This window comes from Pseudoliparis swirei, chromosome 8 (genome assembly GCF_029220125.1).
Source record: "Pseudoliparis swirei isolate HS2019 ecotype Mariana Trench chromosome 8, NWPU_hadal_v1, whole genome shotgun sequence".
NCBI lineage: Eukaryota > Metazoa > Chordata > Actinopteri > Perciformes > Liparidae > Pseudoliparis > Pseudoliparis swirei.
The window spans coordinates 3,715,985-3,730,474 of NC_079395.1; the positions used below are offsets into that span (position 1 = coordinate 3,715,985).

The 14,490-nt window shown below is 45.0% G+C and overlaps 1 protein-coding gene across 1 annotated transcript; it reads left to right on the forward strand.

Moving 5' to 3' along the window:
• The first annotated feature begins 3,046 nt into the window (after positions 1-3,046).
• On the forward strand, positions 3,047-14,374 carry pitrm1 (pitrilysin metallopeptidase 1). Its single transcript, XM_056421491.1, has 27 exons — positions 3,047-3,265; positions 3,669-3,774; positions 3,916-4,022; positions 4,248-4,399; positions 5,197-5,311; positions 5,396-5,492; positions 5,977-6,137; positions 6,229-6,355; positions 6,450-6,538; positions 6,655-6,783; positions 7,652-7,765; positions 8,280-8,376; positions 8,689-8,823; positions 8,957-9,095; positions 9,862-9,978; positions 10,088-10,217; positions 10,676-10,796; positions 10,915-10,991; positions 11,121-11,286; positions 11,360-11,460; positions 11,683-11,803; positions 11,990-12,040; positions 12,232-12,344; positions 12,433-12,555; positions 12,812-12,957; positions 13,992-14,094; positions 14,170-14,374. Exons 1-27 carry the CDS (start codon positions 3,219-3,221, stop codon positions 14,261-14,263), a joined length of 3,078 nt encoding a protein of 1,025 aa, XP_056277466.1. The 5' UTR covers positions 3,047-3,218; the 3' UTR covers positions 14,264-14,374.
• Positions 14,375-14,490: the final 116 nt, after the last annotated feature.

The window sequence follows — 14,490 nt, forward strand, 5'->3', positions numbered from 1 at the left end:
TGTGGACATAAAACTCCCCAGCAAATGGAAAAGTTCTTTTATTTCTTTGAAATCTCATCACGTTTACAACTTTTTGATGGATCTCTCCTTTGCATTACGTCCCGCTGCAACGTCGGAGGGGGGGGGGGATAAAATTAACGAGGCAAGATGCACGTCGCCCCCCAAAAAAAGAGCCTTTTCACCTCCTGTAGAGTTGAAGGCACCTGAAAAACATCTTTATGTGAAATAACGACGGATGAAAATAAAATAAATGACTATTTTCGAGCAGCACCGATATGAAACGCACTGTTTTAAGAAAGTCCTTGGAAACAAGTGACATGACACGGAAATGATGTCACTTTTGAGATGTTTCATGGCACCGGGGTTGAGATGAAGGCGTGCTGCGGCTCCCGCCGGTGGACGTTGATGCTCCGCCAAAAAAGAAGAAGAAGAAAACCCACCTCTCCGTGCTCCTCGCCAAGGCTTTCTATTCATGCAGCTGGAAAATATCCCACATGCAGTCAGTGGAAGCACGAGGGATGACTGTGTGTGTGTGTGTGGGGGGGGGGGTTCTCAATGGAAGGTCTGGAGGGACGTGTCATACCTTTTAATACCTTTCTGGGATTATTCTGTTTTGTCGTCACATGAGAGAAACTTCAACTAAAGAATGGAAGGTCGATGCTGCAACTCCTCTGAAGAAGAAGAAGAAGAAGAAGAAGAAGAAGAAGAAGAAGAAGAAGAAGAAGAAGAAGAAGAAGAAGAAGAAGAAGAAGAGGAGGGAGAGAAGAAGAAGAAGACGGGAGAGAAGAAGAGGAGAGTGGAGAGAAGAAGAAGAGGAGAGTGGAGAGAAGAAGAAGAGGAGAGTGGAGAGAAGAAGACGAAGAGGAGGGAGGAAGAGAAGAAGAAGAGGGAGAGAGGAAGAAGAAGAGGAGGGCGAGAGAAGAAGAGGAGGGAGAGGAAAAAGAAGAAGAGGAGGGGGGGAGAAGAAGAAGAAGACGAAGAGGAGGGAGGAGAAGAAGAAGAGGGCGAGAGAAGAAGAAGAGGAGGGAGAGAGGAAAAAGAAGAAGAGGAGGGGGGGAGAAGAAGAAGAAGAATCAAACTAAACATGCGCCACCTGTGTTTGGTGCTCTGGTGATTGCGTAATGGTTACCATGCCGATTGGCTTCAGGCAAACATTACGAATAAAGTTTAAATCCTCGTGGGAACCAAAAGTCTCCAAACAGCCGAATGTCGTCGTCAGAGCACATTCGATTGGTCGGTGCAGCCAGACAATGACAGCCCCCAACAAAACAAAATAAAACACCTACGTTTGCTGCATTGCGATTGGTTTATGGGACTCTGATAACTTGGATGTGACGGAGGCCTAAAGGTCGCCCGCTTTGTCGCGTAACCTTTAGAGTCTAAAAAAAGAAGGAGACGTTGTGTATTTTGGCGAGTTCGAGTTATCTGACCCACGCTACTACGGCGGGCTTTACTTACAAGCTGCATCATTTATAAATAAATAGAAGTTTAATCCTCCTACCACATGGTAAACCTGGAGCAGGAGAAGAACTCTGAGACGATGAGGGATCAGTTGTTGTTTTTTGTCCCACGACCTTCGAAAATAGCTTCATCCCGATATGAGCAGGGTGTGTATCAAATAAGAAAATACTGAATACATGCATCCCATGTTGGTTTTTGTGAAATTGCCATTCAGGGGTTTTGTAGCTTTTAAGCTGCTCGAATGAAGGAATCTTCTTCTTCAGGGCGAATGAAATTGAAGTAAAACAAGAAAGGACGGGTTGAAGAAGGATTTATTGAGCCTGCAGACAACAAATACTTGGATTAACAACTTCTAGCCGGTGAGTCATTTGCACCAGTGAGTCATTTTCAGACTATAAATAACTCTGCAAGTGGAGACAATAACATTTAACAACTACCAATCATAATAATGAAATGTACCAATGTCCTCTGTAGATATCTATCTTCTTTAAACGTGGGAGTCTTTATTTCGATGCAGTTTGCAATGTCGTGGCAATTGTAAAAGACGACACTGAAGACGGCAGCATTAATGTATTTAAATATGATTATATGCAGACTGTATCCACTTTTTCTTTTTTATCTCAATAAAGGTTATTCAGTTTCACTTTCATGATGTTTCCTACTATTCTCTACTTTTGGGAATCCCTGAGTGGAACATTTTGGAAGTGTCACCTAATAAAGTTACTCACCGTACTCAACTACTGTGACTTACATGATGTTACAGCGCCATCTGCTGGCCGCGAGACGTAATTACAACTCAATGGATATAGCGGAAGATGAAATCATAACTGTTTATTGCCAAGTACGTTACACATACAAATAATTTGACTTGGTGAAAGGTGCATTACAATAAACCAAAAGTCACGCCAAAAATTGGGAAACAAACTCTGTTTAAAAAAATTCCATTAAAAAAGTGTTTTTTATTAGAAAAAAATAGTGTGCAACAACACTTTTTTCTAAAATCTTTAGATAACTTTAAATGAATTAACCTTACATTGTAAATTACAACAACAACAAAAGCATGTAATATTACTGCCCTTCAAAAACTCCCACCAGTCATGGTTCGGTAATATGAGCGCTGTTATGGACAGCCAATCATATCATAGCCATCAGACTTGGTGAAAGGTGCATTACAATAAACCAAAAATCCCCCCAAAAATTGGGAAACAAACTTTGTTTAAAAAAAATCTATTAACAACGTGTTTTTTTATTAGAAAATACACTTTTTTCTAAAATCTTTAGATAACTTTAAATGAATTAACCTTACATTGTAAATTACAACAACAACAACATAACATGTTATAATATTACTGCCCTTCAAAAACTCCCCCTACCAGTCACGGTTCGGTAATATGAGCGCTGTTACTGGACAGCCAATCATATCTGCTCTTCATTCCAGCTCGACCAATCGGAAACGAGCATGTTTGGAGGCGGAAGTTCAGTGACCCGGTAGCGTAGAGCGACAATGCGGCTGGATGGGACTCAATGGAGAGAGAATATCCGTCAGATCTTCGATCTGCGCAGGTGCGGCGGCCATGTTTCTTTTACGTGAGCAACTGCTCTGTGTGAAACGGCGCTGCACGCGGCGCAGAGGACGCCGTCTCGGGATGCGCAGCCTAAATAATGTGGAATTATCGTCATTAAAGGGTTGATTAAAAGTATAAACAGCCCGACGTACTGTGAGCACACACGTTTAGAAAACAGACCGTGACGCCGCCATGTTTAGACAAACGAAGTCTGCGCTGGGGAAACTCCGACAGCTCAGGTGAGTCCAAAACGTGTCCGCGACGATGAAGACATGATGAATGTTGACGCTGCTGTGTTTTTCTCGGGGATATATTTAAATCCTTCCAGGGTCACCAAAAATGACCATCAACGCCGTCCACACATCCGGGACCTTCGAGCTGTCCTTCACAATAAGACGTCCCGCTTCAGCATCTCCAATAAAAGCTTGTGTTGAACTATTTTCGTGTCTATAATTTACAAAACAGCAGCTGATGCAATGCATTTGAAGAATTATTCACACGTATATTGTTTATAACAATTAATAGTGTCACACAGGGTGCAGAGTAAGACCCTGCTGCTATAGAAATGCATTTGTTTGTGCAAAGATGGTAAAAAAACAAACTTTATTATGCTATTAACAATTTAATTTGTGTGTTTTCCAGTTTCAATGCACAGCAGCATACATGGAGGCTGAATAGCTCTTCGGCGAAGGAGAGGGCATGTCAGTACCGACCAGGACAGAAAATCCACGGCTTTACAGTCAGAGAGGTACATTTAGCGTAATTAAAGGACTTGAATTCAGACTTTATTCTCCTGCTTCTACACAGTTTGATCCAGTGGCTTGAGACCAGTTCTTGACTCAAGCAAATGGTAATGTTAGTCTCTTTCTCCCCCCCCACACACACACAGGTTGTAGAGGTCCCTGACTTGTTCCTCACAGCCGTGAAGTTGACCCACGATGCAACTGGAGCTCAGCACCTCCACGCAGCCAGAGATGACTCCAATAACCTCTTCAGGTTGGTTGAGATGTGTTCCAGCACTAATCTCATGTACTGTGCATCTTTTATAATTGTATTATATTTTATATTTTTATATTCAGCATTTTTTTTCTATTTTACTGCTCACCTGTATTGTATAAATATAGCAAAAACGTTTCACGAATATGTATCTATCTAGCCTTTGCCATAAAATAAATTCCCCCACCAAAACAACGGCTCAAATGCCCCTTACACCCGTTTCAGTGTCCAGCTCAGGACGACCCCCATGGACAGCACGGGGGTCCCACACATCCTGGAGCACACGGTGCTGTGTGGATCCAAGAAGTTTCCCTGCAGAGACCCGTTCTTCAAGATGCTCAACAGGTCGCTGTCCACCTTCATGAACGCTTTCACAGGTGAGGAGCATGCACTTTATACCTAAATGTACCAAAGGGAGCAATAAAGTCTGTCAGTGGGGGAGGGGAGTGTGTGTGTGAATATTACATGAATATGTGAATTTAGAAGAAACTGGAGATTTAGTCATTTGGAAATTGAAAGGTTTAAATGCATTTACGTGGAAATAATTGAAGGTTTTTAATTTTAACAGAGGTTTTTATAAGTCCCTCATTATTGCGATTGACCAGAATATATGGATTCACATACTTGGATACACATATAATATATATATATATTTGTATTTATATAACATATATTTTTTATATATATTCATTTATAATATTATTGATATCTAAAATATAGATATATTTTATAATATATAATTCTTATATATAAAATATATTTTATATATATATAATATTATAGGTATATAAATATATATTTTTTAATAATATATATCATTTTTATATATAAAATATATTTTATATATTATAGATATATAAAATAAATATTTTTTATAATATATGTAATTTTTATATATAAAATATATTTTATATATTATAGATGTATAAAATATATATTTTATTATTTTTTTGTATAAGAATCCATATATTTTGGTTAATCACAATAATTAGGTATTAATAAAAACCTCTGTTGAACTTAAACCTGTTTAAGCATGAAATGAATGTTTATAAACACAAATACTTGATTGAATTAAAACTGCGTCATTTATTTTAATACTCGGCTTCAAAAGCGTCTGATGAGCTTCTTTTTCTTTTCTCTCTCTCTCGTGTGTCGTCTGCTCCCTCGCTCGCAGCCAGCGACTACACCATGTATCCGTTCTCAACCCAGAACCGGAAGGACTTCCAGAACCTTCTGTCGGTCTATCTGGATGCGGTTTTCTTCCCTTGTTTACGAGAGCAGGACTTCTGGTGAGTTCTGAGCTCACAGCTAGAGATACCGTTGGTGTTTTAGTCTTTTTAAGCGTCTAGTTTGACTCTGTCTTGATTCCTCAGGCAGGAGGGCTGGAGGCTGGAGAACAAAACCCCCACGGACCTCAACTCCCCCCTGGTGTTCAAAGGAGTGGTGTTCAATGAGATGAAGGGGGCTTTCGTAAGGCACCGGTATTTCATATGTATCGCAACTATCTAGCGTATACAGGGTTTCTTCTTTCTTTTGCACGTGCAGGCAAATGTCGATGCTTTCACTGCGTTTAAAATTACTTAATGCACAAATAACTTTGTCCTATTTATTATACGATAATACATACTATTTATAAATGAAAAGGCAAAAAACAAGGACAGATGTAGACATGGCTGGCTCAACGCATCTAGTCGGACGCCCGAGGGGTTGTTAGGAATATATATATATATATTATAGAATTGATTAATTTAGCCATGCGATGGCTTCAGAAAGTCAAAATAAAAGCACGAGGCGACAGTTCGAAAATCAAAGAATACAGTTATTGTATTTGTTCCTTCTCTGTCTGATCGGTAGGGAGGGGGGGGGGATTAAACCAACAAACTATGTAAAGATTAGACATTTATATTGTGACGACGCTCTCTCTGTGTGTGTGTGTGTGTGTGTGTGTGTGCAGTCGGACAACGAGCGCGTGTACGCCCAGCACCTCCAGAACAAGATGTACCCGGACCACACCTACGCCGTGGTGTCGGGCGGGGAGCCGCTGGACATCCCCGACCTCACCTGGGAGCAGCTCCGACGGTTCCACGCCACGCACTACCACCCCAGCAACGCCAGGTAGGAGCGGCGGCGCACGGGCAAATCGATGAACTCAACCCCCCCCCCCCCCCCCCCCCCCCATTGAGAGAGTCTCCGCTGCCTCCTCCAGGTTCTTCACCTACGGAGATTTGCCGTTGGAGCAGCACCTGGAGCAGATCGAAGCGGAAGCTCTGTCCAAGTTCCAACGCATCGACCCCGACACCGAGGTCCCGCCGCAGCCGCGCTGGAGCAGCCCCGTGAGTCCAGAGCATTTCACCACTGCAACGAGCCCTCGGTGCCATTTTGGTTTTTTATTTATTTTTTAAAAATGCGTTGACTGTGATCTCACAGAGGGAAGACCATGTGACCTGCAGCCCTGACGCTCTGGCTCCTGACCCCGCCCGGCAGGACACGCTGTGTGTGAGCTACCTGCTGGGAGAGTAAGACACACCCCCTCTCCCTCTTTCTCTCTCGCGCTCTCTGTCTCTGTCTCTCTCTCTATGTCTCTCTCGCTTTCTTGTTCTAGTGGGATCACATTCCCGTTTTCTCTCCCCAGCATCACCGACACATTCGAGGGTTTCACCCTCGGCCTGCTGTCGTCGCTGATGATCTCCGGGCCGAACTCCCCGTTCTACAAGGCGCTCATCGAGCCCAAGATAGGGAGCGACTTCTCCTCCGTCGTAGGGTATGTGTGTGTGTGTGTGTGTGTGTGTGCACATGAGCTTTGAGACGAAAACGGCAGAACACTAAGATGCACTTCGGTTCATCTGTCGGATAAACAAATCATCTTTTATGGGAAGATTAGTCTTTTTTTTTTATGTAGATAGCCCATCAGTGCTGATGGTAAATGTGTTAATTGAAGGCAGAAATCCTTCAGTGTTGTCTGAGAAAGCCGAGACCTCCTGCTAGCAGAGCCTACATGTACCAGGATGCATTGCTTCGAAGCAAAGACGACAAGGAAGAACCCCGAGAGCGCATATTTATTTTAAACAAACAAAAAAATATATATATATATAAAATATATTTTATGTATATTTATATATATATATATCTATATTTATATGTATATTTATTTCTTTATATATATGTATATTTATTTATATATACGTATATATATATTTATTTATGTATTTTAAACAAATGTATACAAAATATATATGTGTATACAAGTATGTGAATCCATATATTCTGGTTAATCACAATAATAAATATATAAAATATATTATATATATACATACACATACATATATTTATATATATTTTTTTAAACAAAAATGTATACAAAATATATGTGTATAAGTATGTGAATCCATATATTCTGGTTAATCACAATAAAAAAATATAAAATATATTTATATATTTTTTTTTAAACAAAAATGTATACAAAATATATATGTGTGTATATAATGAGGGACTAATAAACATGTACCAGGATGCATTGCTTCCTGGTACAGCTGTTCAGTCGACAGTTGGACATCCGCGTCAGAAGTCTGTCAGATGTCGGGTCCGAGGCGTTCACGTAACCCGCCTGTCTGAAATGTCCCGCTGTGCAGGTACGACGGCAGCACCAAGGAGGCGTCGTTCAGCATCGGGCTGCAGGGGATGGCCAAGGAGGACGCGGAGAGGGTGAAGCAGATCATCAGCCGGACGCTCGACCGCGTCATCCAGTGAGTCCCGCGGTCGTGTCAAGTTGTTTACATCATTCATTTGACTCGTGAAACTTGTTTTAATTAAGCCATCAAAAATCGTTCGAAAGCGTCCACATGAAGCACTTTTCATGTTGGATGGTGCTAAAAAAATAACTTGCTGTCAAACTGTAACTCCTCCCCCTTCTGCAGGAAGGACAGCGAGGTCATCAGACGCTTCCAATCACACCTTATGTGCAATACTTTTATTATACTGTAAACATTTATTCACTACTTTTCAATATATTCAGTGTTAATTTAAATTTCTATTGGGCGCTGATGTTATTGCCACACTTTATATACTTTTACTCTTGTTTTTAATCTCTGTTGCGTTTTCTTTTTTAGTTTTAGTTTTTTTACTGTTTTTGTGTCTCACTCGTATCTTTTACATTTAATAACCGTTGCTCTATTGCTCATATAAGCACGTATTTGTCATTCTCTTGTTCTCTTTGCACAGTAAGTTTTAATCTCCCTCTTCTCCCCTCGTTGCCCACAGAGAGGGTTTTGCGGAGGAGAGGATCGAGGCGCTGCTCCATAAGATCGAGATCCAGATGAAACACCAGTCCACCAACTTCGGCCTGTCTCTGGCCTCGGTGAGTTCCCTCATAACACCCCCCCCATGTCGGAGGAACGCTTGGACCCCATTCAACGTTTAACGTCTCTAAAAATATGATTGACATAATTGTTTTGCTTTATATTTCATGACTTTTCCTAAATTATTGGGAAAACTGGGAAAACATAACATTCACGTGATGATATGTTTTCACTGTCCTGAACACAACTTGTACGCATCGGTGTTCTTTGGGGTCAATTTGACCCCAGGCTGTTTTTCACTGTGTAAAACATATCAGGAATATCAACTTTTGCACATCTTTTTAAATTCCGTTGTTTTTGACGTGTTGTAGTACATCGCGTCCTCGTGGAACCACGGGGGCGACCCGGTGGAGCTGCTGCAGCTCAGCGACAGCGTGGCAAAGTTCCGACGGGCCCTGAAGGAGAACCCGCGCCTCCTGCAGGACAAAGTGCAGCACTACTTCAAGGTGAGCGGGCCGCGGTCCGGGGGGTTCATGCAGAACCTCGACGTGTGGAACTGGAGGGACTTGAACTATTTCCCCCTCTAGTTGGATGTAAGCCTTAAATACTGTCCCCCCCCCCCCCCCCACGGGCCCGCAGGACAACACCCACAGGCTGACCCTGACCATGAGCCCAGACGAGGCCTACCTGGAGAAGCAGGCCGGGGCCGAGGAAGAGAAGCTGCAGAAGAAGATCTCAGCGCTGACCGCCGCGGACCGGAAAGAGATCTACGAGAACGGTGAGAGAAGACCCGACCCGGTGCCACGACGCGGTGCCACGACACGGTACCACGAACCGGCATGACGGCTACTTGGTGCGGGTTCCACTGTTACCCGGAGGGAGGGGGAGGAGGGGCCGCGATTAAACTTCATAGTTTATGTGTATTACTTACAGGGTTCGTACGTCATGGAAAACCTGGAAAAGTCCTGGAATTTGTAAATTATTTTATTCAGGCCTGGAAAAGTACAGAAAGAAAATCCCAAAAGTACAGAAAATGTGTTTTAATTCATATATTTCATTCACGCTGAGTTTTAAATAATTAATATGCTTTTAAAAGAATGACGTTTAAAATATATACGCTCTAAGGCATTAGCTCTTTCATATCCGCACATTTTTCCCGCTGCAAGTGAACGCACCGTATCTGAGAAGACATAAATGTTTACTCTTTTAATCTAAACTATTGTCTCTCATTCATTTGAGGTTTTATACTGTAAGCTTTGGAATTCTCTTTAATAGTTTAAATTTGACATTTTCTCACTTGTTCGTGTACACACCGAGATTTAAAACAATGTTTGGTCCTGGAAATTTGGTTAAAAGTCCTGGACACCCATTGGTCGACCAGTGAATGAACCCTGAACTTAAAAGGTCCTTTTTTTAATTTTTATTTTAATGCTTTTTACAAAAAATAAAAGCGGATAAATGCAATGACTGATGTGAAGATCGAAGGAGACGCCGCTCCTCTCCGGGTTTCTCCTCCGTCAGATTGACTGTTCTTCCCGGTGCAGGTCTGGCGCTGCTCGCGGCTCAGAGCGAGACGCAGGACGCTTCCTGTCTGCCGGCGCTCAAAGTGTCCGACATCGAGCCCACCGTGCCCGTCACGCCGGTTCAGTTCGGCGCCGCCGGTGAGTCGGCTTCCCTCCGCCTCGCGGCGTATATATATATATATATATACATATACTCCTCGCTTTGTGTTCCCGCCGTGTAGTTGACTCTCTCCTCGCCGCTCTGCAGGCGGCGTGCCGGTCCAGTTCTGTGAGCAGCCGACCAACGGGCTGGTCTACTTCCGGGCCGTGTGCAGCCTCAACACGCTGCCGGAGGACCTGCGGCTCTACGTGCCGCTGTTCTGCAGCATCGTGACCAAGTGAGTCGGCCGGGCCGCGGCGCCAGAACCAGAACCAGATGATTAGACTGTAAAAAAACACATTAGAGGCTGTTAAGAAGCACCGGGAGTGAAACTGGCTTCTCCCTCCCCCCACATCTCACAGAGGCACTCATGCATAAACATGCTTAAATTAAACATTTCGACAATATACCTCTGAATAAAAATAATAAAACAGTTGTGATCGACGCAGATGTTAAATAATATTTTGCTTTTTATTGTAATTTTTGATTTGAGGATGTTTTATGTTGAGTAAAGTGCCTTTTGAGAACCTTGAAAAGCGCCACATAAATTAAATGCATTATTATTCTTATTAGTCCCCAAAAAAATCAAACCTCGTGATGCTGCTCTGTGTGTGTGTGTGTGTGTGTGTGTGTGTGTGTTCTAATTAAATGTGAGATTGAGGCGGTTTCCCCCCCCCCCCCTCCCCGTGTGGTCAGGATGGGCAGCGGCGCCCTGGACTACAGGCAGCAGGCCCAGCAGAAGGACCTGAGGACGGGGGGCATGTCCGCGTCGCCCCTGGTCACCAACGACTCCACCCAGCTGGACATGTACGAGCAGGTCGGTGCCCTGCACGTTGTTGTTTTAGCAAAGTGCATGCTGGGAGACGCCCTCAGCCCCTTTTCGCCTCTCGGGGATGAAGAAGAAGCCGTGGTGAGAGTTTGAGTGTCTGTTCCAGAGTGTCCTGCTGTACTCGTCCTGCCTGGACAGGAACCTGCCTCACATGTTTGAGCTGTGGAGCGACATCTTCAACAGGTAACCACGGCAACGGCTCTTTGATTCCTCGTCCCCGGACGCTGGAAAAAAATAACTAAAAAACTGTGGCCGCACGCGATGTCTCTCTCTCTCTCTCTCTCTCTCTCTCTCTCTCTCTCTCTCTCGCAGCCCCCGCTTCGACGACGTGGAGCGCCTCCGCGTGCTCGTGATGATGTCGGCGCAGGAGCTGGCCAACGGCATCTCCGACTCGGGTCACGTGTACGCCATGACCCGCGCGGCGAGACACCTGACGCCGGCGGGAGAACTCAACGAGACCTTCGGCGGGATGGAGCAGGTCCGGAGCGGCGGCGCCACGGCGACCACGGAGGAGCTTTCAGTCGATGTGAAACGTGTGATTTGAACCTCAGGTGAAGTTTATGAAGAAGATGGCCGAGACGGCCGACCTGGACAGAGTCATCCGAATGTTACCGAGGATCAAGAAGCACATCCTCAACCCCGCCCACATGAGGTGGGTCCGTCACGGGGTCATGATGCAACGCGTCCGGGTCTCTACACCTCACAATGGTCTGTGACTATGATGGCTCACTACTACCCAGCTAACGCCGACACCCGTCCCTCCCTAGTAGATGGCTAACGTCTCTCCTCACACGTCATGGCGGGTTAAAAGCAGAGAATATATATATGTATATAACTATGTAATATGACAATACAAGTATTTCTCCCTCTTCAGGTGTGCCATCAACACGACGCCGCAGAACATGTCCAACACGTCGGCGCATTTGGAGAGTTTCATGAAGGACGTCGCCGGGACCTGGAAAACACGCAAACCCGTCCGCGCGAATATCGTTGAGGTAACGTAGGAATCTGAATGTGTGTCTCACTGTTTATCAAGTCAAATATATATGTAGTATTGCTTTTTATATCGTTGAATACTTAGATTAGTAACTTTACCTCCGCTATACATGAACATCTGTTACTCTGTTTTGTTCGTGATTAATGGAGTGTGAGTGTTTATTTATTTTTATTTGTTTTTCAAGAGGCCTCTTGACCCGCTGGACGCCGCCGGACTGAGTCGGAAACTCATTTCCGTGAGTTAATTCCACTTGTTGCTTATTTACACACGGCTGCCTTCTTGAGTTCATGAAAACATCAAAAGTACTTTAGGGGCGGCGTCATTATTTTCATATCCCAAAGTAACCGAGTCGCGTCGCTTTAACACACCTGAAGACCTGAAGACCGACTTCACCGTCACACCTGTTGCTCTCCTCCTCTTCCTCAGGATCTGAGCTTCCAGCCGTGTCAGATGAAGACGTTCTTCCAGCTTCCCTTCCCCGTGAACTTTGTCAGCGAGAGTATTCGCGCGGTGCCGTTCTGCCACGAGGACTACGCCAGGTACCCCCCCCCCCCCCCCATTGTGTTTAGTAGTATTACTGCCAATGAGTCTGACATCTTCACCCCCCCCCCCCCCCCCTCCTGTCAGTTTGGGCATCTTGGCGAGGATGATGACGGCGAAGTTCCTCCACGGAGAGATCCGGGAGAAGGGCGGAGCCTACGGGGGCGGGGCCAGGATGGGAGGAGGGCTCTTCACCTTTTACTCGTACAGGTAGGCGTCGGTGACCTTTACGCGCGGCATGTTGACGTGTTCTCGACCGTCGCGGGAGTGACAACCGGTACCGACAACCGGTACCGACGCTCCCCTCACGGCGGGTTTTAGATCCATGATGGAGGTTTAGCAAAACGTGTTGGCGGAGGAATTTTTAGGAATTGCAGCTTCCCAGCAGATTGCTGGAAAAGAGACATTTAAAGACTCCGCCTCTTGGTAAGTAAATATAACGGTGACATCATGACCCCCCCCCCAGGGACCCCAACGCGGTGCAGACGTTGTCGGCGTTCCGGAGAGGCGTCGACTGGGCGAAGTCGGGACGCTTCACCCAGCAGGACGTCGACGAGGCCAAACTGTCCGTGTTCTCAGCCGTCGACTCGCCAGTGGCCCCCGCGAGCAAAGGTCACGCACACACACACGTCCTTGTTTGTTTTGACTTTAGTGTGTGTGTATAACTGTGTGCGTGTGTGTGACACTGTGTGTAACCGTGTGTGTGACACTGTGTGTATAACCGTGTGTATGACACTGTGTGTGTGTGTATAACCGTGTGTGACACTGTGTGTATAACCGTGTGTGTGACACTGTGTGTGTGTGTATAACTGTGTGTGTGTATGTGTGACACTGTGTGTATAACCGTGTGTGTGACACTGTGTGTATAACCGTGTGTGTGACACTGTGTGTATCACCGTGTGTGTGACACTGTGTGTGTGTATAACTGTGTGTGTGTATAACCGTGTGTGTGACACTGTGTGTGTGTGACACTGTGTGTATCACCGTGTGTGTGACACTGTGTGTGTATAACCGTGTGTGTATAACCGTGTGTGTGACACTGTGTGTGTGTGTGTGTGACACTGTGTGTATAACCGTGTGTGTGTGTATAACCGTGTGTGTGTGTATAACCGTGTGTGTGTGTATAACCGTGTGTGTGACACTGTGTGTGTAACCGTGTGTGTGACACCGCGTGTGTGTATAACCGTGTGTGTGACACTGTGTGTATGACACTGTGTATAACCGTGTGTGTGTGTATAACCGTGTGTGTGTGTATAACCGTGTGTGTGTGTGTGACACCGTGTGTGTAACCGTGTGTGTGACACTGTGTGTGTGTATAACCGTGTGTGTGACACTGTGTATAACCGTGTGTGTGTGTATGACACTGTGTGTATAACCGTGTGTGTGTAACCGTGTGTGTGACACCGCGTGTGTGTGTGACACTGTGTATAACCGTGTGTGTGTGTGTGTGTATAACCGTGTGTGTGACACTGTGTGTGACACTGTGTGTGACACTGTGTGTGTGTATAACCGTGTGTGTGTGACACTGTGTGTATAACCGTGTGTGTGTGTGACACCGCGTGTGTGTGTATAACCGTGTGTGTGACACCGGTGTGTATAACCGTGTGTGTGTGTGACACTGTGTGTGTAACCGTGTGTCTCTGCAGGCATCGGGCGTTTCCTCAGCGGCGTGACCGACGAGGAGCTGCAGCGCCACCGGGAGCGCCTCTTCGCCGTGTCTCAGCGCAGTCTGCTGGACGTGGCCGCGAGGTAACGCCGGCTTCACGTCATCATTCCTTCTCTCCTGAGTCGTTGAAACGTTTCTAAGCCGCTCCGCTCCCTCAGGTACCTCGGCGCCGGTCACGGGACGTGTGGCGTCGCCATCTTGGGTCCAGAGAACGAGGCGATTAGGAAAGATCCCTCGTGGATCGTTAAATGAAGAAACTACAATACTGGAAGATAAACTCGTGTTCTAGATTTAAACTGGTTTTTTTAAACATGCATTATGTTGTGATCATTGCACTTCAGTATTATATCTGGAAAAACTAAATGTGTCTGTTTTTTTTCTCTACAGTTAAAGTTATAATTATGTAACTTAGAGAACATCTTTTAATGTGCAAACTCATTTTAAAACTACAGATAATGACTAATATTTATTAATTGTCC